General features: G+C 43.2%; 1 protein-coding gene across 1 annotated transcript in view; it reads left to right on the top strand.

Moving 5' to 3' along the window:
* Window positions 1-26,560, top strand: part of MYBL2 (MYB proto-oncogene like 2) — a 28,486-nt gene extending 1,926 nt beyond the window's left edge. Inside the window, exons 2-14 of the mRNA XM_018562606.1 lie at window positions 3,165-3,258; window positions 4,303-4,374; window positions 5,354-5,446; window positions 5,830-6,050; window positions 9,030-9,174; window positions 9,341-9,577; window positions 11,958-12,326; window positions 12,457-12,596; window positions 13,399-13,495; window positions 14,134-14,247; window positions 16,613-16,723; window positions 18,235-18,630; window positions 26,377-26,560. Coding sequence (XP_018418108.1) covers window positions 3,165-3,258; window positions 4,303-4,374; window positions 5,354-5,446; window positions 5,830-6,050; window positions 9,030-9,174; window positions 9,341-9,577; window positions 11,958-12,326; window positions 12,457-12,596; window positions 13,399-13,495; window positions 14,134-14,247; window positions 16,613-16,723; window positions 18,235-18,630; window positions 26,377-26,505 — 2,218 coding nt within the window. The 3' untranslated portion in view covers window positions 26,506-26,560. The remainder of the gene's footprint in view (window positions 1-3,164; window positions 3,259-4,302; window positions 4,375-5,353; window positions 5,447-5,829; window positions 6,051-9,029; window positions 9,175-9,340; window positions 9,578-11,957; window positions 12,327-12,456; window positions 12,597-13,398; window positions 13,496-14,133; window positions 14,248-16,612; window positions 16,724-18,234; window positions 18,631-26,376) is intronic.
* The last annotated feature ends 1,354 nt before the right edge of the window (window positions 26,561-27,914 follow it).

Below are 27,914 nucleotides of genomic sequence, written 5' to 3'. Positions count from 1 at the left end.
ATCTTTTTCCACCCTGTCCATTTCCCTGTGACCCCCACCTACACTTGTGTCCCCTTCTTCCACCCTTCCTCCATATCGCTGCAGGACTCCATCTGTGTCCCCTCCTACCACCCTGTTTCCATTTCACGGTGTGACACCACCCTGCCTCCATATTACTGTGTGACCCCACTCTGCCTCCATTCCAAGGTGTGACCCCACATCTGTCCCTTTACCACCCTGCCTCCATTTTACTCTGACCCCACATCTGTGTCCCCTTTTACCACTCTGCCTCCATGTCACTGTCTGACTCCACATCTGCTTGATCTCTATCATGTGTGTTCTGGCAGAATTTCTCCTTTTCTGCTTGTCTCATACATATGTATACCCACCATCCTGCCTCCATATAACTGTGACCCAACATCTCTACTCTCCTTCCACCCACAATCTTGCTTCTGCTTCATCCTTTTCATGTGTCTCCCTCCATTACCCCTCCATCACAACTCCTCAGAACCTGTCTGACCTCACATCTGTTACTAATTAACCCCCCCCGCCGCCGCCGCCTTTCCATACCACTTGTGCTTCCTATTTCCATCCCACCATTGTGTCTCCACTCTGTGATTCCTGCCATGTCTATTCTGCCACTACTCCTCAATCCCGGTCTTCCCCATTGGGAGATACCGGGAAATCTTTCAGTGGTAACACCAGTTCCCAGGGACAACTGTCTGATAGGGGAATTCCTCATCAACTTCCTGCTGTATCGTTAGGACAGGCAATAAAGGCAAATTTCACAGACAGCCAAACATCCCAAAAAGCTGGCAGGGTTTTAACCTTTTCCTACCCTAAAGCTAAAAGAAGGTTTTGGCTATACAAACACTTTCTTCTTGCCGTTATTTTCGATTCCTTCTTCTGAGGGATCAGATTTTTACCTCGTGCTTTATAAAGGAGTTTTCTTTATTACAGTTCCATGCTGATGAATACACAAACTTGTATTAATTTTAAAGGCAAGCTGCAAGACCAGGTATACCCCTGGAAGGATCTAGGTGGTGTTTTGTAATTTGGACTCTGCAAGTCCCGGCACCCTACCCTGCCGTTATTGGTGGCTTGTGTTTTTCTGCCCTGCCATGACTGTTTCAATAAACAGTCATGCAACATAGTTGTCTTCTAGTCATTTAATATCCCCAGTAATGTGCAAAAAGTACCGCTGGAACTGCAGAGCGATGCACTGTCACAGTGAGCACGGTTTTAAGTTGCTTTTGATAAACAGGCCTCTGTCTTGTCCATCAATGGCAGAACACATGTCCCTTTCAAAGAGCCTCACAAAAGAGGCCACTGGAGGTGACATTTCAATGGCATTTTGCAGGACTGCTGGGTTTTATGTATGAGAGCAGCCTTTCTCAACCTGGGTGCCTTCTGGCTTCCTTGGGGATGGCTCAAAATATTCACACCGTGTCATGTCTTTTCATGGTGCAGGTGGGTCAGCCACCTTTTTATTATGGAGATGAATGATGCTAACCAAGGGTGGGTGGGATGCATTAAAAAAACAACAAAAGTACATGTCTGTACAGGCCTGATATGTCTTGGAACCTCTGCCATGCTTCCTCAGCTACGGCTCTTGATGTGATGGTAGGACTCTGATGTGAAAGGGGAAACTGCACTTTTTTTGATGTATAGGCACAATGGTAGCCTGAGCATGCTTGAATGGAGGAGGTGTGAGCGGAGAGCAGCAATACTGACTTATCTCTGAGGAAGGAGCAATGGTCGGGTGGGGCCTTAGTGAGTAGAAGGTGATGTCAACTGAACAAGTCTAAGGCCCCATTCACAAATAGGTGTTTTAAATCTCCTTTTTTTTGTGTGTGTGGCAATGCTCAACAAGAGGAATCCCATTGTTTTCAAGACCTCTGTTCACACTTGAGCATTGTCCCCAGGCACGTAAAGTTGGAAAAAGCACATTAGCCTCTTTTGGGGCAGAATCATGAGTTTTGGCCTCAGACTTGGAGTGCCTAAAAAGAAAAAAAAACTCATGAAAAATGCATGTGTACACACATTTTCCAGATGTATCCATTTAAAAGTCAGTATGGACAGAAAAGCATGACCTACCAAGTCACGCATAAAAACCCCTGAAAAACGTGCGTGCAAACACACAAAAAGAATCCACCAAATCATCTGTCTACTCTCACCCTTGGGTGCAAATGAAGCCTAAAAGTAATTGAAGTCTGCTGCTGATATTGAAATGTGTGTCAGCTGTAATTCCAGCACAGCTAGCTCATCATGCATGTCTTTGTGTCCATACTTAAGGTGCCCATACACTGCTCGATTCTCGTACGAGAATCGGGCGAAATCCCGCGATCGTACGAGAATCGAGCAGTGTGAACGAAGACGTGTGATCGTTTCTACTGTACGGTCGCACGTCTTTTGTCGAACCAACATGTTCGAAAACCCGCCGAGAATCGTACGATTGTCGGCGGGTTTCTAGCCTGCTCGTCCGATAGCTGCGGAACGGGCCGCTGTGCGCACGCGCACACTGCCCGCTGTGCATTGCGGTCATCGGAAGCCCACCCCTCAGCGGGGCGGGCTTTCGATGATCGCAAGTACGATCTGCCCGTCCAAGGTGGGCAGATCGTACGAGCTTTCAATAAGCATACGACCATCGCAAGACAAAAGTCTTGCAATGGTCGTAAGGGGTATGGGCACCTTTAGTCAATGGGGGCAATTCAGTATAGTCTTAGCGACACATTTCTGGTGGTATAACTGTAATATGGAGTCTAGCACTAAATTCATATAACCCATACAACATTTTCAGAGATGGGTCCGACCCGTGCGACAAATTCAAGAAGTTCTTATTTGTGACAATTTTATAATAATTTGCTATGACTGACAATTTCATTAGGAAATACCAACAGTTCTGAGTTAAGCAAACTTGTTAGCCAATAAGACCAAAGTTATGGTCATTCTGCCGCACCTTTGCGACCGATTCATGTACACGTTTCTGACATGTATATGAACTTGTCGCACTCACAGACATCGTCTCATGGAGGCAAGCCACACTTCTAAATAGTGTCTGTGCAATTCTTTATTACTGGATAGGAATGTCTTTTGATAAATATTGTTTAGATGTTTAGATTTCATTACTGATTTGTGAATGTACCATAACTAACCCCAACACGGGGTTTTGTTTGTCTCCACAGTGAGGAGTGGGAAGACCCACAGTATCAGGACACAGACTCTGATGTTCCAGAGCATAGAGAGAACCGCGTCAAGGTGAAATGGACCCAGGAGGAGGTATGTCCCCCACACCATACTTCAAGTGTAATTCGCTTTTTTTTTTTTAAACTTCCAGGTGCTTGTATGACCAGCCAGCTTTCCTTTCAAGTCCATTGGGAGCCTTGGATTCCAGGGTGCTCTACTATAGAAGTTTTGAGAGGCTTTTTTTTGGTTGAGAGCCTGGCCCACAAATGGGGGGACCAGATATAGCTTCTATTCTTTCAGAGGCATTGCTTTTATTGCCTTCTAGAGTAATAGCAAAAAGTCTAAATTCCTCAAATGGAATTTAGTACTCTGAGCAGACCTGTTGTCTGCCTATACCATTCCCTTTTGGCTTCATAGGTCCATGCACATATTTGCTGCTTTGTAATATAGTTAACCTCCAGCAGAAGATGATTAATATTAATTTTTAGACAAAGAATCTTATTCCCTGCTCTGAATTTATTTTATTGTTTTAACTAAATCTGGTTAACTAAATCTGGTGGAATCTGTCAAAATAGTTTGCTATATTGTCGACAAAACATCCCACTGTCAGGATGTCTCTTATCTGTTAAGGGTCTGGAGACAAGATGGCTGCTCATTTCTGATTTCAGATCTGAGATCACATGTACTAAATGAGCGGCGGCTCCCCCGATAGCCCGCAGCAGGGCTGAATGTAGAAAAAAAAAACGACCCGCCTGGCACTGCATATCCCGGGCGTTGGGCGATACGAATTCCACATCCCTGCATTACTTTAGCAGTTCAGCTCACCATGTCTACCTCCCAGCACTGATCTGACAGCCTTCTGGTGTCTGTTGTAAACACAGCAGAAACTCGTGGGAAAGGGCTGCTGCCTAGAGAATGACTTGTACAACTTTGGTGCTTCTGCTGTGAACTTTGAAGAAGAATTTATCTGCGGTGCCTGCAGCTACAGAGGTCAGCGAGGGCTTTTAAGGCCAATATACTGTTAAGCACTAGTCAATACTTCAGTCTGCAGCCTGGCTAAAGGTTAATGTCACCGGTTGCAGAAAATCTTTTTTTAAAAATCTTTTTTTTTTCTTTTCATTTTGTTACTTTTTGTAGGATGACACACTGAAAACCTTGGTGAGAACTTACGGACAGGGTGAATGGAAGACAATAGCCAATCATATGGTGGTAAGTAGTAAAATGTTTTTTCTACTCAAACAGATGTTAAGTATCAGAAAACGGTTTATCTCCATTTGAGTTTCCTCTGGGTCCTTGACTTGTTTCATCATTTGACGCCTCTTTGCTGTGTCTCGGGTGATACTAAGAAACAAAGTTTGGTTTCTGGTTGTCTGCTTCATGTCACTTCATGGTCACATGCAGTCAATCACGTTGATTGCCTTGACTGGGAGTGGCATGGGAGGGGGGGCGGCAATGGCAAAAACGTTGGGTCACTGCATTACGTTGGCTCTGTGCGTGGGACATGGCCACTGCCCAGTAAGCTCATAGCCAGGCAGTTTTGTGTTGAGTGGTTTAGAATTAGTTCAGATCTTTTTTTCCCCCATTGCAGAAATTTGTGTAGTCATTGGGACAGGAAATGAACAAAATCTCTGACAGAGGAATCATCCAACTGTAAGCATTTTTAGCAGACACATAAAAATGATTAGTTGCTGTAATGTAGTATTATTAATATTACTATTAAGATTAGGGATTTATTGGGATAAGGGATAAGGTTGTTTGTCTTTACCCATTTTAGGGATTTCACAAAAAGTGAGATGCATGCAGCAATTAAGTGACCAAGGTTCTAACATTCCCCATTCTACCAAAATGTAAACTTGGGAAGGGGAGATGCTTAAAGTTGGTTAAAAAGTTCAATTCGTCCTTACCATCTTGTATTGTGATTTGTAATGTCTTCCTTATATTGTAAAGTGCTGGGCAGCCTGTTGGTGTTATAAATCCTGTATAATAATAATAGTGTAGGGAAGGTGGTTTGTCACTTATTTGAATGTATAAACCTCTATTCTTGACCACTGATATTATGGTTACAGTAGAAATGCAGTTTAGAAACTTACAAAACTCCTTGCGCAATATGTAAGCCCCACTCAACTGAGGGGTAGATAACTGTCCATATAATCTGAGATTTCCTTTCCCTTTCTTTTTTAACATTCAGAATCGAACTGAACAGCAGTGTCAGCATAGATGGCAACGTGTACTCCACCCTGACCTAGTCAAAGGCCCATGGACCAAAGAAGAGGATGAAAAGGTGTGCAAATACATGATTCCAAAGGATCTAAATGGTTGTAATAAGTTTTTTCCAGTTCCAGCGAGATGTTTAAAAAAATGTCACTACTTCAATGGGGTGTTTTTTCTGTTTTTTTTTGTACTTGGGGCACAGCCACTTGCAGAAAGGAAAATCCACTTGTTTTTGCGGGTCAGTTTTTTGCTGGCTGTCCAACCCCACCAGTCAGCTACTCACTTCTTTTGGGGCTACAGAAGTTACATGGGGCTGTTTTGACTTTTTATGACGTTTGGCAGCTCCAGCTTTGGCTGAGCGAAAGAGCATGCCATTGCTTATGGATGTAGAATATCTGAAAAACATGATGTGCATCTCTGAATATTAAAAAAAAACCTTTGCTCTTCCTGTAGGTATTAGAGCTGGTGAAGAAGTATGGAACTAAACACTGGACTCTGATTGCCAAACAACTGAAGGGTAGGATGGGTAAGCAGTGCCGGGAGCGCTGGCACAACCATCTCAACCCAGAAGTGAAGAAGTCATCCTGGACAGAAGATGAAGACCGCATTATTTGTCAGGCGCATAAACTTCTGGGAAACCGATGGGCTGAAATAGCAAAGCTGCTGCCTGGAAGGTAAGTGGATTCCTTTTAACATGGAGCGAGCATTACAGCAGAATAAATGACCTTTAATTCAATTCATGCTTCTCAGTCTAGCTCTTCTGATTGTAGGTCATGTCCAGACTTGAGCGTTAAACGGTGAGATTAACATTTCATAGGTCACAGATGGTATGACGAAATAAGAATTGTGTTGCACCAGCAAAAGATTCATGCCAGTGGCTTGTGCCAATAAAGTTAATCTCTGGGCACAACGTTTATTTAAATATATTCCTCAGTAGCCACAAAGGATATAAACTTACCTGTTGTGTAAATACAGATATTACCTTGCAAAAGTAGAGTTGATCTCATTACTATGCTGAACATAGCCTGAGCTGTGGCTGGGATCCACCGGGTCCACCACGGACTGCCTATAGAAAACTACAGGGGGTGGATACAGGACCAGTCACACTGCACAAGGAGAGAAAGCAGCAGTGACCAGTCTTGAAATAGAGGCAAAGTGCAGTCGTTTCTTGCTGGATTGCAGCACTGATCTGGATGAAATACACAAGGTATCAAGAAAGAATACACGTCCCTCTTGTAGTTAGACCATGTTTGTTTAGCCTGGCTTTCAGTTTTAAACCTGAAGTCCACCTGTCACAAGATCAGTCTTGAGTTGATAACCTGTGTTATTGTTTAAAATTGTAGTCAGTAGTTTTCTATAGGCAATACTTCCTTTCAGTTTATCTGCAGGATGCTGCTGGAGCTCCAAAACATCCTAATTTTTTTTTTGAGTGATAAAGGGAAACACCACCTAAAAATAAAAATGAGGAAATTGTAAAAAAAATAGCATATATGATTGCTACACAAACAATTTCTAATTTGTAATGAAAAAATTACCTTTAAAGCTGCTGCAGCTGTAACTTTCTAAAATACAAAAAAAAAAATTCAATGCAATATGGCGACTTGGAGGCATTCTGTACAGTGTTGGTGTACAGAATGCTCCCAGAAATGTAATTTCCTGCTTCTGTGATTGGCTGACAGATTTTGATGGATGTCTGCAGTAAGATGCAAGGAACATTTTAGGCATCCCTTTCGATCGAAATTACATTTTTGGTGAATACTCCCTGAGGGTTAATTACTGCAAAAGGGCTGCAGACACTGCAACATTCCTCATTACGACACAGTCTGCCGGCTGATTATATTGAACACAGCCTACATTCAGGGATCTGTTTTCTGAAGGACATGGTGAAACAAATGGCTGTTTCTTCAGAACAGAAAAGGGTCCAAATATCCTTCAAAATTGGTTAAAATCCTTTGCAATGGGCATTGATTTATGCAAATGGGATTGATTTTGTTTTCCTTAAAGGAGAACTATGGGGTAAGTGTTTTTCCCCATAGTTCTCCTAAGGGTAACGGGAGGACACAAACTAGCGTCCTCCCGTCACCCAAAGCTCAGTATACCGCGAGCTACAGCTCCTGGGATACTGAGACGCCGCAGCCGGAACGGATCCCAACAATTATGTCTGGATCCACCCAGCTGCGTGAGTGACAGCTGGCTCTGCAGGATCGGATAGAGGAGGGGGGAATCTAGTCCTTCCCCTGTCACGGCTCTCTGCCGGCACAGGATCGAGAAGTGAGCGAGCGCTGGTATGTGTTCGCTCACTTCCCGATCTACTGAGCCGACCTGTGACAGTTTCATTGTCACAGGACGGCTCAGATTATGAGGCCGAGTGAAAATCACTCATCTCATAGTTCTCCTTTAAAGTGGAGTTACTCTTTAATTAATGTGTATTTCTACTTGTGCTGTCAAATTTGAGAAAACCCCACTGTTGTGTGTTCTCTTTACAGAGCATACCTAAAAAATATATTTCTTACCTTTTTTAGGTGCGTCTTTGGTAAAGGCCTGTGTGCAGATTTCAATCTACTCTGATTTCCAAATTGCAGTTAAAAAGTAAAAGAGGAACAAACTGAGCTTCCTCTCATTAACATACAATGCTTCTAGAGCTTTGCCCTTTTGTTAGAACAGACATTGTTCAATTCTAGTTTACAACTGATAATGAGATCTGCCAGCACAGTACAGACAGGGTTCATTCGAGTAAACAGAACTTCCCCCATCCCCTTCCTTAACATAGGGGGGGAGCTAGGTAGGATTTCCAAGCAAGGAAAAAAACACTTAATGTAAGCAACGGTTTTTAAAAGATATATTTTTTGTAATACAATGTGAATGGGAAGATGTCACAAATATAAAAACGGGTGTTATCCCAATTTGGCTGCAAAAGAGGAACATTATTTTAAACATAGCCATGCCCACATCACATCCTGGAATGCTATAGGTTGCCTAATTTGCATAATGACTTGCAAGGTCTAGGCTGCCCTTGCTTGATTCCAAGTAACTGCCTTTAGAGATTGGGGAGCTCCTGTGAGTTCATTGAGGTTCTTTTAGGCACTAGATGGGATGTGATATCGGCATCATAAATTGGTTTATTTTCCTATATAGAAGTTTGTTTATAAACATGGACCTATATTAAACATTTACTGGACTCATCCAACCCCTACATTTCACTCAGTGTCAACATCTATTTGTCAGATAACGCAGGCATTCATCTGACTGCTGTGTGGCAGTTTTTGAATGCTGAGTACGCTTCTGTTTTTAACCATTGTTACAATATGGATATCTAAGCACTCTTACTATTGCTGCTAATATGTATAACTAAAATAAAGTAATGGTAGTATATAACCTACCTGTGCACCACTGGTTTACATAGCAGAAATCATGTTTATCAGCTCTTCCTGTTTGTTGCCTTTGTGGGTGTTTGACCGAAATCTACTTCTTTGCTGTAAAAAAAAAAAGAAAGACACATGGGCTGTCACCGATCTTGACACACCACTCCAAAATCAACATTTCTGGGCTCCAGTTTTAAAATAACTTGTTCCCTTCTGTTCTTGTTAGCTGTCATAAAGTACCCTGCTCACTTGCAAGGATCGCATTAATGGATTTACTCTCTTGATGCGCAGAACGGACAATGCAGTGAAGAATCATTGGAACTCCACCATCAAGAGGAAAGTGGAGACTGGCGGGTATCTGAACGGACGGAAGAGCAGTGTCACTGGTGATCAGGAGGAGCGGGAGGATTCTAGCTCCCAGACTGTTGTGGAGAAGGTACAAAGTCAATCAACATACAGTTCCTTGTAGATGTCCACTTCTGAGAGTGTGTATGTACTTTTTTTTATGAGTGTGAGAGTGTATAGACATATTTTAAGTAAAAATAGATAAATATATGTGTGATCTTGCATTAGTTAATGCTGTTTTTTCCGCCCAATTACAGAGTGATCAATGTTTGGTACCCCATGACAAGGCTGAGGTTACAGAACCTACCACCTCCTCTGATATAATGGAGGTAAATATTACTGAAGTAAAGTCAGAAGTGCACAGTGAAGGTGAAGATGATGATAGCGCTGGATCCAGCCCCTCATCCACTGTCGCTTCTGTAAGCTCAGGGCCAGAGAAGTGGATGGTGGAGTACGTCAACTACCTGGTGCCGAACTCTGACATGATTGAATCTGTAAGTATCCTGATACTAATCTTGGTTTTCTTGGGTACTTCGAGTAGAAAACATTGTTAACATTCCTTTTTAAATGTGTTTTTTTTTTTTTTTACAATATGTGCAGTCAAGGAATGGAAGTAATAGCCTTTTACGATACAGGAATTCAGATATGATCAGTAATAGTCGTGGGTCAATAGGGTTTCAAACAAAAGATCAGGATAGAACTTGATGCTCTTTAAAGGGAGGAAATCCTTAATTTCATTTTGGAAAAGTGTAGAAGTCACATACCTCCTTCATATGCAACATACAAATGAGAAACTGGTACATTCAGAGCAAGCAACTAGTGCAAATGATAAATAGGTATGTGAATGCTGAACAGATTATTTCCAGCGTGTAGACAGCCGAACTGCTGTCATAGCAACTGGGCAAGTGTCCTGAAGCAAAGAGGCTTGCAGCTTAATGCCGTAGTGGCAACCGGAATATAAACTGCCAATGCATAAAACATTTTTTTTTTATCCATGCAGTGGGTACTTACCTCTCTCAAACCCCTGCTCCACTTTTTTTGTATTTTTGAATGCATAAAAAGAACCAACCAGGTAGTTCTGTGCTGCATAGTATTCTGAAATGTAGTAATCGTTGCTGGAACCAACTGGTGTCCTTCCACAAGTGAAACTTAGACTGCCTGGTCTTTTGATTCAAGTTGTCCAGTCCAGGAGTCATCCAAATTTTGCATGTTTGTTCTGGGTTTGATGGTAGCCTCTTAAGGCAGTTCCATTTGCCTGTTTTTTTTCTTCTTCTCATTATTAATGAGGACCAGGTTGTCCCTGGCTTGGTGGCCCAGGAATCCACCTCTGGATTCGAGCAATCATTCTTCCTTGGGTTTTAGAGTATCCTCGCAATGGTTGTCAGCCTGTCTTGCTGGGGTGGGCTCCCAGGGGGTTGGTTGTTGGAGCAGTCTTTTCTGTTGATCAACTTCCTGGATCTGTGGGAGATTTTGCTGCATCTGCAGCATTGGACTATTGCTGGAGGTTCATCCGATCTTGATTTCGTCAGGCAATGGTGGGTGGCATACATCAGTCATTGGGAAGGAACCAGAATTCTTACAGTGACACGAGTGGTAGATTGGATCCTGCCCTAGGTAGAACTTTACATTCCAGCCTTGTTCGCCATGTACATAGTATATCTAGTTGTATGTCTCTCAGCCACTTTTTCTTTTAGGAAGACTAATTTCCCATTCTTGCCATCCTGGATGGAGCCCCACAATGGTGTTCCAGCTTCTGGTTCCACCATCTGTAGATGGCTTAGGCAAGCCATCATCCAAGCCTTTGGTCTCAAGGATCGGTTTCCCCTCTTTCCTGTCAAATTGCACTGTACTTGATCTTTGAGGGCTTTTTTGTATCCAGCAACTGTTTCCCACATTTGCAAGCTGCCATATGGTTTTCTCTTCACCTTCACAGGTGGATATTTCAGCCTCATCTGATGCCAGCTTTGGGTGTAAGGGCCTTTAGGTGGTTGTTTGAGCTACAGGCAACCCACATTTTCTGTTTTTGTTTTTCTTGGGCCTGTTAGAGATTGTATGCTGTGCTGCTCACCCCTTGACTGGACTGCTTTTTGACATCCCGAAGGTTAGATTTCCTGTTACCCTCGATGGACAAGAAAGAAAAATGTTATCTTGGGCTGACTACAGTTTGTGTGTCAGTGTCCAATCCTCCTGTAGGTGGCAGCATAACCTGAAGGTTAAAAAAGTCTGGACTATTTTTTACAACTCCGTTACCTAACTCCCACAGTGAACATTGCTTTTCCATCCTATGCTTCTGCCTGATGTAGAAACTTTGTTACAGACGTTGACAGTTCACTCTTCATGCAACAAACACTGTGCCAGTTAGGAGACTGAACTGTGCAAAATAACACAGGTGAGACTTCTTTAAAGACTTGCCATGTCCCTGAATGGACTCCAAGAAAAGGATACAGGGGTTGCATAAATCCTTCTTTACTCCTAGTGGTATGATGGGACAGGGATTGTTCTCCTGGGGAGGAGGGACATTAAGTAAACCTATTGTCTGTGGGCAAACCCATTCACTCCGAAGGTGAAGCTGTAGTTTGTCAATGAAGCCCCTATTGGGTCTAAAAAGACAGGAATTGGCCCTATTGAGTATGTATGTTTCATTAATTCCATATGTGCCCAAGTCCTTTACTGCATTTCAGTTTGCGATCCTAGTTTTAAGCAATGGTCTGTTTGCTATAAGTTACTGCACATTTTTCACTAAATGTAATAAAGCCAGTAGATCTATATTTTAGGATTTCCTTTTCTTTTCCTAGTTGACAATGTTAGATTAGATCAATTGGGCTGCTGTCTTAGCCTTGCATCTTGACCTTCAATTTACCATTTCTTTTCTAGGACACTGATGGCTGGTGTGACCTAACTTCGTTTGAATTGGTAGATGACTCTGCTGTCAGTGATGTTGGAAGCCTTACAAACTCTACCTCTGAAAAGCCCATGGCAGCCAATGTTACAGAATACCGGCTGGATGGGCATACCCTCTCTGATTTGAGTAAAGGCAGCCAGGGTGAATTGATACCCATTTCTCCACGTCCACAAGGCATCTTCGGGACGCCACCCTCCCTGCTTAAACAACACAAGAAAAGGAAAATTACATTGTCACCTGTTACAGAAAGTACGATCAACAGCAGCATGTCCACTACAGAAGTGAACAGTATGACTCCAAAGAGCACTCCTGTCAAATCCCTGCCTTTCTCTCCATCTCAGGTATGTCCGACTACAGCTAGACCACTGGTCGGGGGGTGCTGTGATCCTTGTGAGAGGAAATATATACCTCTGTGTTACATTTGCATGACAAAAAAAAAGACTAAAATTAACATACTTTTTTTTTCTAAAGTTTTTGAATTTCTTGTCAAAACATGATGCCTTGGAGCTGGAAAATCCATCTCTGACATCAACGCCTGTCTGCAGCCAGAAGGTTGTGGTGACCACCCCTCTCCATCGGGATAAGACGCCACTGCTGCAGAAGAATCTAGCGTAAGTCATGTTTTAATGTCCATTGCTTATGATTGAGCTATAGTATTGAGGGATATTATTGTGAGTGTGTTTTCACATACACTATGCCAACATTTAGCAATAGAGAATCATCATTTCCACACGGTTAACGTTTTCCACAATTAGGGTGGCTGTTGGGAGGTTATGGGCTACAGAGTGGGTATCAGCCATAAAAACAGCTCCTCTAATGCTGAGGTTTAGGTTGCATCACACCAGCGTGTTATGTATGGGAGGGTTCTGCATTGAGAGTGTCTTCACTTTGTACGGTACACTGCTGATGTGGCCTTCGGTCATGTGACCCACAACCAGAGCACCAGAGAGCCTGTGCTTTACAATCAACAGACGTGTTTAGGCTCACTCCTTACTGGCCTTCCCACTTTCCTTTCTGATTCTGTAAAGCAGACATATCTTTAATGCCTAGGTCAGCATGTTTGCGGCATTTTTACAGGGGAAAAAAGTTCAGAGCCCTTACCAAGCTGAGCCGTCCTTTTGTATATGGGGTACCTGTTCGAATACAAATACGAAGGCTGCTGTTGCTTTTTTTTTTTTTTTCTTTTTTTTTCACACTGTCTCTAAAGTCAACCTGATCAAGCATGTAGCATTTGAAGTCAAAAGGGACAGTCTACCTGCTTGTGCTGATCTGTGAAAGTTTTGAAGCAGGCTACTAGTCTTTTCAAATAAGAGTACAGTAATGGAGCATATGTATTTCTCAGCAGTTTTCTTTAATTCAAATATGTGTTTTGCCAATTGGGAAGTAACTTTTCTTCTTGCTGCTTTGTTTTAGATTTGTCACTCCAAATCACAAATTTATGGGGGAGAATGCACCTCACACCCCTACACCGTTTAAAAATGCATTGGAAAAGTTTGGCTCAAGGCCATTGGTAAGTAATTTTTTAATCTGGAATACTCAGTCAGGGCCCTACCAGCAAAATGTTTTGGGAAACAGACTGTTAGGGCCCTGTCACACCAAGAGTGTGTTCCAGTGCGTTTGGCCTCTGGCCGGGTTGCGTTCCAGAGGCCGAACGCGCTCTTGATGGTGTGACTGGGCCCTTAGGCTACTTTCACATGGGCTGACAAGGAGAGTATCCATGCGCGGATCCCCTCCTGATCATAGTAATATGGAGCAGATGTCACCTCTGTGACATCCGTGTCTGTACAGTTTTTTTTCCCAACATCTTGCATTGGAAAAAAAACTGTAATTACCGGATCCCATGCCAGTTTATGGGGAATCAGATGTAAACGGATATGTGTCCATTTACATCAGATTACACACAATCCGGTCTGGCGAAATGGAACACTTTCACTCGTTTTACCAGATCCGGCTGGAGGCGGGGGTAACAGGGTGCAAACGGACGCTAGTCCGTTTACACATGGCTGCCCATAGGCTTGCATTGGACATCTGATCGGGTCCGCCTAAAAAAACCTGACAGGCGCACCTGATCGGAGCGGCCACGTGAAAGGGGCCGTAGGACTCTAGGGCACTTTGCTGTAACACTCAGTGGGATGTTTTCTTCTGCAGCCCCCTACTCCTCACCTGGAAGAAGATCTGAAAGAGGTCCTACGCAGTGAGTCTGGCATCGAGCTGATTATTGTAGATGAGCCGAACCATGATCGCCACAAAAGGAAACCCGGGGTAACTGGCTTGCTTTTGCTCAGATAAGGGGGGCCTTCATCAATATAGTTTTGCCACAGCTCCCACTGACAGGAAAATTACATCTGGGGTCTTAACGGGACAGTGGATGGGGGTATATTTAGTACAGGTATTTTATATAGCACTGGCAATTTATAAAGGGATTTGCATATTGTAAATTAACACCGGTCCTTGCGGTTACATTTGAAGGTCCATAACACGCACACACAATGGGCAATATAGACAGGAGCTAATTAACCTACCAGGGTGTATTTGGAATGTCCGAGGAAACCAGAGTACCCAGAGAAAACCCACACAAACACGGAGAACATGAAAGCATTAAGGTTTGGTTTAGTTTAGGACTATGTAGCAAACAACCTAGCATATGCAGTGCAGGAGTCAGGACTATAATGCACAGAACAGTTTGCAGATTTCAAAGGTCAAGAGTTAGTGCCCCTCTTGTGGTGGTGGGTGGCGATTGTCCCTTTTTAAATGTGTGCCATCTGAAACATTTGTGATAGCGGTGAGTGCCTCATAACTCTTGGTGGCCACCTTTATGGTCAATATGCCCCCTTGCTGCAATGTGTACCCTCTTGCTGGTCAGTGTTACCCCCTAACTGCTGAGTGTGCCCTTTTTGTGATTATTGTGCCCCATTTAGTTGGTGGTCAGTAGAGTTGCTTACCTGGGAAGCGCTGCACAGGTCCTGCACTTCTACCATCTCTGCTTTTACATTTTGTTTAGACTTTGTAATCGCTGTGATTTTATCACCGCAATCACAAGATACAGAGCTACTCTGATTAGGTTTTAAAAAAAATATTGCCTGTTATCTGCGCTGTCTAATGGCAGCACAAGCCTAATGCATGCACACGGTGTAACAGAAGTGCATTTTTAAACATCCCCTTAGAGTAACAGGTCCCCTGACCGGCCGTTTAACTGCAATGGTTGGTCAGGAGGTGTTTAAACATTTGCACTAAAATGTTGAGGTGTTATTTCTGTGAAAATATAGATTTGATAATAATTTGCATACATATGCAACAATATGGGCATTTTAACATGTGCAATAAATGAAATTATTGGTCCCGCAGGGAATAAGTTAAAGCCTTTGTTCTCAACTGGTGGGTCGTGACCCAAAAGGGGGTCGCGACCCCGTGTTCAGTGGGTCGTCGTGTGCCTTCCACTTTTCTAGGCGAGAGGCTCCTCAGCCTCCCTCTAGCGCAGCACTGTCAGTTCTCTCGCCAAGCGGCCATTAAAATTTGCTGCCCAGTGTCGAGTGACCGCTTGAGGTGGGGTGGGCAGGGGGTATGGCTCTGAAGGAGCTCCATCCATATGTGCATTGCTTACAGCTCCCTCGCATATCCTGTAGAGGTCCCTGGACTGGAGTGACATCTCATTCTGGCTCCCTAGACCTCTACAGGGTGCGCAAGGGAGCTGTACAAGCACTGCACATACGAATGAAGCTCCGTCACAGCGCAGCAACCCACACTGGACCCCAGGCTTAGGATCCCCTCCAGTTCTTATAAGGTTCACACTAGTACAGTGCGTCAATCGCATAGTACCGTGCGACTAACGCACTGTACCACGCAATCGCACCTAATGTGCATCCATTTGAATGGTACCTCAAAAGCACCACTCACCCACAGTTCGTACACCTGTACCTAAATGCCGTGCGTTCCAGTGCAGTGCGACTTAATGACCAAGGACAAATGTGGGTCCTGAGGTTACACAGGTTGACAACCACAGGGTTAAAGAATGCGGCTAAATCTAAAATTGTCATTTAATACTGGAGATGACCTCTGGCATTCATGTAAAGCCAAATCTGGTTCTGTCATGGACGGAGGTGTAAGTTATCTTGGCTGGTGACCTCTGTAGGTGGCATAAGTTGTCACTTCTTTTCCCAGCCCCTTAACTACTCTTTCCATTACAGATTGTCTCTGTACTGGCTAATCAGTTTCCATAAAAGCAGATCAGCGGTGGCAGCTTCCATATTTATATCCAAACAGGATCACTAAGTATTGCTTTAAGTGGCAGGAAGCAACCGAATGCTGTTTAGAGCACACATTTTAAGTCCGCATGTAGTTTTCCACTGGGTAGCTTTGTGATTGATTTATTGGTAAAGGGGACTTGTAAACTGACAGTATCATCCTTCAGCAGATCTCTGTAAGGAAAAATGTCTTTCCAATGTCACATTCTGGTCTGAAGCTTCATGTAATACAAGCGCCTGGCTCAGTTTATCATATAAATGGATTGTATGTAAGGCAGAAGTAGCCTTTCCATCAAACTGCTTTTGATGAATGAGACCTGACAATATTTCTAGAAATAGACTGTGTAGAGATACTTGGCATAATGTGCTATGTCCTTTCCATCCAGCATCCTCACAGTCCTATCAAGAAAGTGCGCAAGTCCCTGGCGTTGGATATTGTAGACAAGGAGATTAAGCCTCCCACATTGTCTCTCTCATCGGCTGCTTCACATATACAGGTAAAGTGAAACTGATGCTGTCTTAGTGATGCCCATTGTCTAAGCAGACTGGGGGATTGTATTGAGTAGCCCAGCAACAGAAAAACCCGAAACTATTACCTTAAAGACATATTCCTGTTCCATTTTATAGCTTCTCTTCTCCGGTCTGGTGTGATTCCTGCTATGGGCCCTACAAATATTCCATTCAAACACTGGCCATACCCTGTAGATTGATATTTGCTCTCTCTGCCAGACATGCCTCGCATACGACTCAACATGGACCTGGCAGTTGGCCTGTTAGGCACCAGTTGCCTCATTTTGGTCCCTTGTGGATCGGGGCATTGGATGGCAAATAAAAGCACTTTTTTTTCCCCTACAGGTTCTCTTTAAATTGCACTCGTTTTTATAGATCTGCATACATCTTTAACAAATGGTATATAATCCCCTGTGCACCTATGCTCCCTGCCTATTGCAAACATTGTTGATGTTCTCCTGTATTGCTATAGCCTCTATCTGTACTGTGATGCTGCTGTCTTTGTTGCTAAGTAACAATTATTTGGTGTTTTTTTGTTTTGTATTAAGGTCAGTACAGATAAGCTGCTGTATTTTGTGATCTGCAGAATTGGCCATAAAATATCTAGGAAGTATGCTGAACTTCTGTAGTGGAGGGCTTTGCTTGGCATTAGAAGTAAAGACAAGGGTTCAGAGCTTAATTATAAGAGATAATGCGTTTGCAACTCTTGGGAGGGACAAACTTACGCTGGCAGGAAACCTGGCAACTTTTGCCTAAGGTATTCACTATACAGCTGTGTGTCATAAATAGAACGGGTTCATATTTTGCACTCTTAATTTTAATGCAAATTCAAAATGGCACAATCTCTTTAATCCGCCATGATGATTGAATTACAAATATGGAATCCCACAGGCACTTTGAAGAGAAAAGCAGCTTGATGAGACATTGGTCTTCTGATCTAGAAGTGTCTCCCATGATGGTTGTAGTACTGTACAGGCCTCCCCTGTACACAATGTCTCTTCCTGATTGTACAATAGAGTTCGGGCATCCCCTGCACCCCATCGTTTCCCACACAAGGTATATAATGTACAAGCATCCCTTGCACCCTGAACGACTACAGAGCAAAGGAATTCTGACTTTGATGCATGCTTGTTCTAGGTCTGTGACTTATAATTGCTGAAACCAGGCAACCAGCATCCCCAGGAGGCCCTGCTTTGGCAGCCCCCATGTCTCTCATGATGGGTGTTTTTCACTGCAGTACTCTGAACCGAGAAATGGTAATAACAAACCACAGACTATTTGCTAAAACAGACAGACTGAAATATGATTGCCAAGTTTTCCACCTGCTATGTGAGTTTTGTATTCCTCTGCGGGTTAGGACTGCTCAAAAATCATCTTTTTCTGCCAGCTGAAGTTTGCCTAGTTTCTTTTAGAAGGTGGCAGCTGATAAAGCTAATTTGTTCATTTCATTTGTTTTGCTTTCTGTCATTTCTAATGCCATCATACGTTTTCATCTCAGGCACAGAGCTGCGAGAGCTTCCTGTCCATATCTCTGAACGATTCTTCATGCAGCAGCAAGGAGGAAAACAGTCTTTTGAACCAGGGATTTGTCCAGGTCATGTCGGGAAAAGGATCTTTTGCACTTGGTGACACCTCACACACTGACATTGGAGAACTGGTTAAAACACATGAGTCTGCTCTTCACAGAGCTGGCAAGGCCATGCCAGTTAAGACTGAGCCTGCTGCTAATGTAGCCACAGACTCTCCATCCTGTATGATGGTGGACATGGACAAAGTAGTGAGAACATCACTTAATAACAGCAAAGCTGCAAGTCTGAAAGCTGATACAGGTGTAACGGTACAGGGTGAAAAGCAGGCAGTGACGCGGGTGGAGAAACTCGGGACTCCAGAACCGGTAAGCCATTTCTTAAAGGAGACTATTTTGATGTGGGTGTGTGTATATATTATACAGATGCAATCAAAATTATTTAACCCCCATTGCAAATCAGGTTTTTTGGCAACATTTACAAACTTTCAGCTGTTTGCAAACGCAATTGAAATGGGTCAATACAACGAATGTTTCAAGTGGTTTCCCCAAACTCTACTGACAATGCAACTTTTAATGACTGCCGCCATCTCAAAATTCATCCCCCTGAGGGCTTTTTCACACCATGTCCAGACCAGAACAGTTTATTCCCGGACAAAAAAAGCATCCCAATGTATCCCTTTGGTATTTCTGGGCTCTGATCACACCAGCGCAGTCCGTTCCAGTCCAGACAAGAAGATACTGCTTGTTTCATTTTCCTCTGGTCTGAAATCCACAGAAACGCATACAAATGCACTGATCCACACCTTAAAGGCCATTTGTAGCTATAAAAAAAAAAATGCTTCTGAACACTGCAAAATCATGGCAAAACGCAACATGAAATGCTTGATCTGGCAAGGGGTTTGTTGAGTGTCATGTTTGACTGCATGTTAGAAATACGGCAATAAGTCAGAGAAGAGATTATTGCCCTTCACAAACAAGAAACGGGATACAAAAAGATAGCAATGCTGTTTTGCATTCTTTGGCACTGGAAACCTGCAGCGTGTGGAAGGCAAGATGGCTTCATTAGATTAAACAAAGTACTGCGCTCCCTGAATAAACGCACAAATTGCTACTATATGAATGGTGGTGGTGCCCCCCCAACAAATAGTGTCAAAGTGTACCAAAATCAATTCAGAATTTGCTATTTGCTCAATATCAATTCAAAACTACTTTTCCTACACTGAGTTTTGCCAGACAAAATATGTGAAAAAAACAAAGCGCAATATATTATAATGCACATAGGGTAAAGTGCTATACATAGGTGTATTATAATACATACCTATGCTATACATAGGTGTCCTAAATCAACCAGTGTTTCCTAAAAAGCCATGCAAGTCCACAGTGAAGTGTTTTAATCCAAAAATACAAGTGTCCAAAGGTGATCCAAACGCCAACACACCCCAGTGTTCAATCATGAGGAACTTTTCCGCACTCACCAGATATATGTGGCCCTGAATTTATAGATGAGCCACATACAATGTATTCAATATCCAAGTGTTCCTTCCAACTTGTGCTTCTTATTCCTACCAAAGTGTTACAAATAGGGATACACCAATACTAGTATCAGGGCCGAGTACTCGCCCAAATGCTCTGATACCTTCCCTGATACCGCAACAGGCTCCATGCTGATTGACTGGGAAGCCGGCTCCATGCCGATTGGCTGGGAATCCGGCTTCCCAGCCAGTCGGCATCAAACCAGCCAAACATGGAGCCGGCTTCCCAGGAAATCAGGAATCTTATAAATAGGTTGTAGTTTGGGGTTTTTTTTGTTTTTTTTTAGTCAGCAGATGGCGCTCTAGTCTCCTTTTTTAAATGCTTCAAATGGTCTTTAAAAACACGATGTGTGATGGGGAAAAAAAAAAAAAGCTCAATGCTCAGGGTACAGTGTGCACCTAGAGTCCAGAGGTGCTCCTACAGTACAGTGGGAGATTGAACCATTTAAAGGCTAACATAGCTACTTGCAGACACCAAAGGGTGAACATACTTCAGCACTGTTACCTTTTAGAAGTTTTTTTAGGCCAGGTCGGGTTCACTTTAAAGCTGAGCTCCAGGTAGAGCTAAAACACCATTTAAAGTGGAAGGAAAGTCTAAAGAAAAACATAATGTTTAGACCCCATTCACACTGAGCTACATCCAAAAAAGAGCGGCATTCAGCGACAGTGCACATTTTGTCGCGCTACGTAGCGTGACTTTTCGCAGGGACTTTGTGGCTGCTACATTGGGCTGTAACCAATCAAAATTGGTGTTGATGTGACATCATTCCTTCTTTCTTATATTTCTGTGCAAAAGTGACACTTCTGTAGTGCGACAATGAGCTACACCATTAAAGTCTATTGAGCCAAATCGCAAAAAATCAGCCAAAAAATAGGCAATGTTTGAGCTACAGGCGACATTGAGATGTGAACAGCTCCATTGAAATGCATTGGACAAGGTACATTGAGCGACATTGAGCTGATATTTGAGCGATTTTGGAGCTTAAATCGCTCAGTGTGAACGGGGTCTTAATGTTCATTTTGCTTACTGTTCTGCTCACATGGGGTAACCATTTTATCCCATAGTTCTCTTTAGGGTCATGGGAGGACATATACTAACCTCCTCCGGTGACCCAAAGCTCAGTATAAAGTGAGCTATTGCCCGCGATATACTGAGAACGCCGAAGCCAGGACGGATCCCGACAACAGTGTCAAGATCCACCCAGCTAGCTGTTTGCCAGCTGGATCTGCCTATCTAGAGACAGCCAGCAGTTCGCAGCCCCTCCCCTGTCCGTTCCTCCAGCGCTGGAGGATCAGAGGGGAGGGGGGAAATCCCTGCGGGGAGCAGTGACTGACAGTCGAACACATACCACTGATCGCTCACTTCCCGATCAATAGAGCCAACGTGTGACAGTTTCAATGTCACACGTCGGCTCTAACTATGGGGATGAATGTAATTCACTCACCTCATAGTTCTCCTTTAACGCCTCCATATAACTGCATCTATATAGATATTTTGTTTTTATTTTTAGCCTTCTACTGTCAGGTTATATTGCCACCTACAGAAGGACTGAGTACTGCCAAGCAAAATATTGTAGGCCAGGCCATGGATAACCTCTTCTGTCTCCAGTTTGTTTGCTAGTGTCCTAGGTGGATGGATTCCTTCAGCACTGTTTGAGAAGTCTAACCAATTTATTTTCTCGTGCCTTTTTTCTTTGATATTTTTTTGGGGATTTCTTCTTCCGTTGACTGCATTCAAGTTTGCTCACTACATTGTTGCTTTTTTTGGCATGGCAGCTGTCTGGATCTGCCTTTTCTGAGCTTAGCTTTAGAGTGCTGACCCGGACCTCGTCAGAGTGGACTTGCAGGACTAGCCTGGAAGTCTCTTGTGGGCACTGGGTTCTGCTTGTGGCGCTTTCCAGACCCAGTACTGGTAAAAAATGGCCATGGAGGACTTTCCATGTCCTGAGCGGTTAGCACGACCTTTGCGTTTGCCCTGTCTCTAAATACTCTGTTGAGGATGCCAGTCAGGCTGAACATTGACCGCAACATCTTTATTTTCACTGCTGGTCACCATTTTAGTTTTCCTGCTACCCCTGGTTTTACCATGGAAGGTGTTCACACTGAGGGATTGAGGTATATTGTTTGCTTGATGAAGTGTTGCATGCACATGCTGTGCGCTCTCTCCCACCATTCAGTGTAGAGAAAGCATCATCCTGCTGTTGCTCTTGCTTTGTGAAACGTCACATGGAGCTCTGATCTTAAGTCCATTCCTATTGCCCACCTACAGTGACTCTGATCACCTCCAACCATCTGACCCTTATCGGCCTGTTGCCTGGGTTTGCAAGCACCTGAGGTCTTGCCTCAAACCTTGAGCCTACCGTAGTTGCGTGACCGCCACGCTGTCACATGTCTGTATCTAGACACAGAGTGAACAGTCCTGCTACAATTGACCCAAGTCCACACTCCCCTAATGGTCCCAGAGACCTTTACTTTGCACCTTTTTAAGGACACAGATGATTGAAATCATGACCCTATTGTTATAGGGTCTACTTCATGAGTCTCCCCTACTTTGGTCACGTGAGGCAGAGTCCCTGATCCTGTCGTCAGGGGCCTCTACTGCAGTCATGCAAAACTTTACCCAGCTCTCACATAATATGGTACTCCTTGATCCATCAGGTCACCTGGGTTCAGCTTTGGCCTAATGTCTTTTCCTGGCATCACCATTGTGCAACACTTGGACAACCTTCCATTTAATAGAGCAGCCACGGAGGACCCTAGCAGTCATTCTCTCCTGAAGGCCTTTAATGCCTGTAAGATCCAGGTGGATCCGGCTTCAGCGTTGGAAGCCACTTATAGGTGGTGTTATCCAGCATAGTTTCTCACTGGAAGGGTTCGCGGCATGTTTGACCTCAGGTCCCTTATTACAGGGTGTGTTACCCCCTCTCTCCTACTTGGCAGGAGCCTTTGGTGTTGTGTGTCCTTTTCAGAGGCACTTCTTAAGGCAGTAGTCTTAAGAAGACTAAGGTGTCTGCCTCTGAGAACCAGGTAGTTCCTGGCAGGATCACTCAACCCTCCCCATCAGAAACCTGACAGGGTCTGTTCTCCCCATTGTTGAGGTGTTCCTCTCTCCTTGGGCTGAGTTTTGGATTTTTCCAGTGCAGGTGATTACTACACTGGGATTAAATCTTGGGATCTCTCCTTCAATCCGTTTATTTGGACACTGCTGAATCCAATCTAGGTAATACTGTGCTCATCTGAAAGGAACAGGATTCTATCGTAAGGTAAGTAGTGGTCGACTGATATCTTTATTTTTATTTTTTTCAAGAACCGATACAGATTATGGGCCACCTTTCAGGCCGATAACCGTCATCGGGTACTAATATTCTGGTTCCATCCAGCTGCAGAATGTTGCACTGGTAGCTGAATGTAAACAGGCAGTGGGCCTGATATCGGCCGACCGCCTAATGATGCAATAGCCAATAGCAGGTTGGCTATTGTACCCGCCCACTGCCTGCTTTCAATCAACAGAGTAGCGGACCTGAGAGAGAACTTTCTCTCAGATCTGCTCATCAAGAAATCCCTGCTTTTGATTAGCTGGTCTTGTGCCTGCAAAATTTTTTTCCCCAGGTTCCTTGTCTGGTACCTGTTTCCATTAAGGACTTGTTCCCTCTCCTTGATAAACATTTTTGGTTTCTGGGTTTTTTTTCACTCCTAAGTGGGAGTTTGGGATTCTCAGTTTCCTCCTGGTTGTATTGATATGCTTCCTTATAAGTTAGGGGCCTCAACCGGAGTCGGATTGGTCTTTTACGTGGCTCTTGGGCTGCAGGTAGCCCTCAGTTCTGGTCTTATTGGCCCCGCTAGCAGTTGGACAGCTTTTGGATGTCCTGACAGTAGATGACTTCCTGTGCCCCTCAATGCATGAGAAAGAAAATAGGATTTTTTTTATTCGCCGCAGAATCCTTTTCTTGGCGTCCTATGGGATACCGGTCACACCGATCTGTGTGTTTACTGTCTTGGTAATGCTTTGCTACAAAAATTGAGCCATGCTAGATGTAGAAGGTTTTTTTTGTGTCCTGTAGGGGGCAGTATAACCCAACAGTAGATGCCTTCCTGTGTCCCTCAATGGATTTCAAGAAAAGGGTTTTATGGTCAAAGCAAACATTTTATTTTAGCTGTTCAACTCCAGCAGTCAGACTATTGACATTCAAATATTTACTACTTCTTAGCAATACCTAGAATAATAGCATGTGGAGAGTAGCTGAGGTCAGAACATGTACAGAGATGGCATTTGTATACTCTTGCGGCTTTTGTTATAACTGTTTCTCATTATCTTGCTATTATTAATCGCTGTGATCACCCACTCAGTGCAAAGCCGTAGCATCCACCCCTTCGACAATACCTTTTTACTAAGTGTCGTAGGAAGGAAAGTTTTTTTTTTTTTTGTTTTGTTTGGAAACCTTTTTAAAGTTAATACATCTGAAAGTTTAAGTGGAAGAAAGGCTACAAAAAGGTTAAATTGTTCATGCTGATTTCTGTACGGATTATAAAGCTAGAGAAGAATTGACTGCAGGTGTTCTCATCGCAAACAACATCCATCTCGCTATTACTATGCCACCCATGGCTCCCACACAGATTCATAATTAGAGGAATTTAAATAATTATGCCCTCTCATTGCGAACATGTACAACCGAGTTAAAGGCACCACATTATATTTTACTGCAAATCGTGATCGGGCAGGCTGTTTACTAGTTCTAAAAAGTGCTGGGAGATGGGTCTCTTTGCTCAATGTGCTTTAACGGATCATTATTTCAGCCATAGCAGTAGCAGTTGCTGCAATCACAGTCATTATGGTGAGAGGATTGGGGTGCATGCTAAATATGATCTGCTGCGTTCTGCAATCATCAAGATTTATATTCTTCATTTACAGTACAGAAGACTGATTATTTATACAGTGCAATAGAGTCCTAAAGAATCATTTACATCAATGTCTACCCCAGAGGAACTCGCTATCCTTGGTTTACACCTTAGCCATACTTTCACTGCACACTAGGGCCAGTCTTGGCTGCAAACCAAGTACACGGAACTCATTTTTTTTTTTTTTTTACAGCTTTTAGATTTACCTGAGGAGAATGTGAACAGATAAATGTAAATCTTAATGAATGTGAAGGTTTAAAACTCTGGATCTGTGTATAATCAGTAAATATAAATGTGCATTGTGCAGCCATATTTGCTCTAATACTGCACTGTAATCGTGCATTACCACTCCTTCTATGGTTGCCAAAACATTAGAATAAATAGTTTTGTGCATAATCTTTTATTATTGTCCGCACCCCAATATTATTGTTCATAGCAGTCAGATGGCTTTCATCATTTTTGGTTAAATGGATACAGGATTATGATTGGTTACTAAGAGTGGCACACTTTTTATACATCATCCCCTATAGGACTAAATTGAAACACATACACCTACTGAATGCTTCCGTTTTTGATTCCGACATTGCTGCATTTTACTTGTTCACCTTACTTTTTTCTTTGTCTTTAATGTGGTGCTCTGAGAACCCTTTGTGATGCAGTAGAGCTCTTCCAATACATACCGAGGGGAATTGATCAAAACTGGAGCAGACAGAATCTGAAGCAGTTGCCCAAAGTAACCAATCTGCTTCTCTCTTCAGTTTGTCCAGTTAAGATTTGAAAATGAGAGCGAGAAGCTGATTGGTTACAATGGGCCACTGCTTCAGATTGTCTGTCTGCTCCAGTTTTGATAAATTCCCCTTACCCAGTGCTGGCAGTGCTCTTCCTTCGGGAGGGTGGCTACGTTTGTCCCCCATGGTCCCTGTATGTTTTTTGTAAAGTAGTCACCGCTCCAAGCTCACTCCCATGATGGAATACAATCTCAATATGATTTGGTAAACTAAACATTAGATTGTAGTCCATCTTGCCATGAGATGAAGAAGCAATGTCAGCCTCCAGCTCCTTTTTAAAAGCAAAACTCCAGCTTTAATGTGCCTATTTTTGTCCAGGAAAGCTACTTTAGAGCTAAGCCCCGTTTACTCAGCATTCCTCTGTTCAGAGAGTTTGTCCTAACCTGCCAATTGGTAACCCCCATTAGATGCATGCCAAGGTGCTTGGCCTCAAGCTTGTGGATAGCAAACCCTTAAGCCCCATTCCATTCCCAAACTGCACGTATCTGTACCATGTATGATTACATGCGGACTGCCACTGTCACCCTGTCATTAACTTTAAATGGGTACAGCGGCTACATCTCCCTGAAGGTCCAGAAGGCTGCATAAGTCCCCTTGTTAATGGGGCCTTACTAGCAAAGTGTGGCCAGGCTCAGGGGGTATACAAGAGATTTGAAAGTAGTACTATAAAGCTAGCCTTAGATGGTGCAATCAGATTATACAATGTCTTTAGATTTGCCAAAGATATGTAATGTGAGGACTTTATACAGATTACAACTGAATTGGCCTTTCTAACTGGATCTAGTCTGCTTTAGGCAAGCCTTTTTTACTTTTAGGATGGCTCTGAGGTTTGCTGTAAGATTTCTGTGAATTCTGCCTGTCTGCAGTCTTCCATTGACCCGTTCTCTTTCTTTCAGATGAGTCACGCTTGGAAGATCATTGCTTTTGGTGGCTCCAAGGACCAGCTACTTATGCAGGAAAAAGCACGAGCAATCCTGAACTTGTACAAGCCCAGCTCTACTTCTCGAGCCCTTATCCTGTCTTGATACATTCCTTCAAACTGTAAAAGTGTAGTGCAGACGACATGGCCCTCACTGCCCAGATTGACATCGGATTCCACAGGATTGTTGTCATGCGGTTGCTTACGTGGACTCAACCGCATTTGTATATTCTCCAGACGACCGAAATGGAGAAAGTTAAAAGAAAAAAAAAAAACCTCAGATTGCAGCTAAGTTGTCTTTGGTATGATCTTATGACTGCCGGTCTTTCAGTTTTTTTGTTTACTCGTTTCAGTACCTTGGAAAAAAGACTCCACACATGCACCTACACATATCAAGCGCCTCTGTTTTTCTTTTAATATTTAAGTTATCCTCAAGTTGAAAGATAATTGACACCCTTCCTGTTTGCATGGGGAAGGCAATACCTTCCTGACATTGCTTGTCTCATATTGCATTCAGATGCCTTCAAGCAAAACTCCTCTTCATACAAGCCAGCCACTTGCTTTCAATCCCAAAACAGCTTTCAGATGTGGCTGTAAATCAAGGTTTCTGACTGCACAGTATTACAAGGAAGAGTCATTTAATTTAATAAGTGAGAATTCTTAAGAAGTCAGTTGAATTTCATTGAATTTAATAAGCGAAGATCTAGAGAAGATGATGTTTATTACTGGATTTTATAAGTGAAATGTGGACATGGAACTTTTGACCCTCACAGGATTTGTAGAAGTATTTTCTAGAAGAAGTTTCTGCCTTGCTACCTTGGACCAAGAACTGAAAAATTCAGTACTTGACTGCTGGTAACCTATATATTGTAGTTTTGTTTCCTGCATTTGGTTTTTTTGTAACTCGTGGGGTGTTTAAAGTAAAACACGTACATGATTCCTTTTTTGCATCTGAAAAACCTCACAAGGTAATAAGAACAGCTATAAAATGTTAATGGTGTTGATTTGCAGCTGTAATTACATCCTGAGTATTGGATTTATCGGACATGCATCTGCTGACTCAAGTTCCCATGATGACTGCTTGGTATCGTGGGATTAAAGGAAATTTGCCATTGCTGCCTCTCCTGAAATGCCAAATACATGGCAGTTATGCTTTGGCTTTTGATACTTTAAGTCACTGATCTGGGACGACCTGTAGACCTTTCCTTTGACTTTGGTACATGCTTGTTGTAGGTCTCTAACTCAGAGGAACTGCAGGTGTAGAGCCAGTTTAGTAGAATTTTCATTACAGTGATGGCAGACCACACACACTTTTCTTCCAGATGAGTCTTGCTTGGAAGATCAATGCTTTTGGTGGCTCCAAGGACCAGCTGCTCATGCAGGAAAAAGCACAAGCAATCCAGAACGCATACAAGACCAGTCTAATTCTTGGACCCTTATTCTGTCTTGTATAGTATAGATGTAGTGCAGAGGACATGTCCATCCCTGCCCAAAGTCACCGGTTTGCACAGAATT

This window comes from Nanorana parkeri, unplaced genomic scaffold (assembly GCF_000935625.1).
Source record: "Nanorana parkeri isolate BGI_ZX_2015 unplaced genomic scaffold, ASM93562v1 scaffold587, whole genome shotgun sequence".
Classification (NCBI taxonomy): domain Eukaryota; kingdom Metazoa; phylum Chordata; class Amphibia; order Anura; family Dicroglossidae; genus Nanorana; species Nanorana parkeri.
Note: the sequence above shows the minus strand (reverse complement) of the source record. Positions and strands in the feature narration are given on the sequence as shown.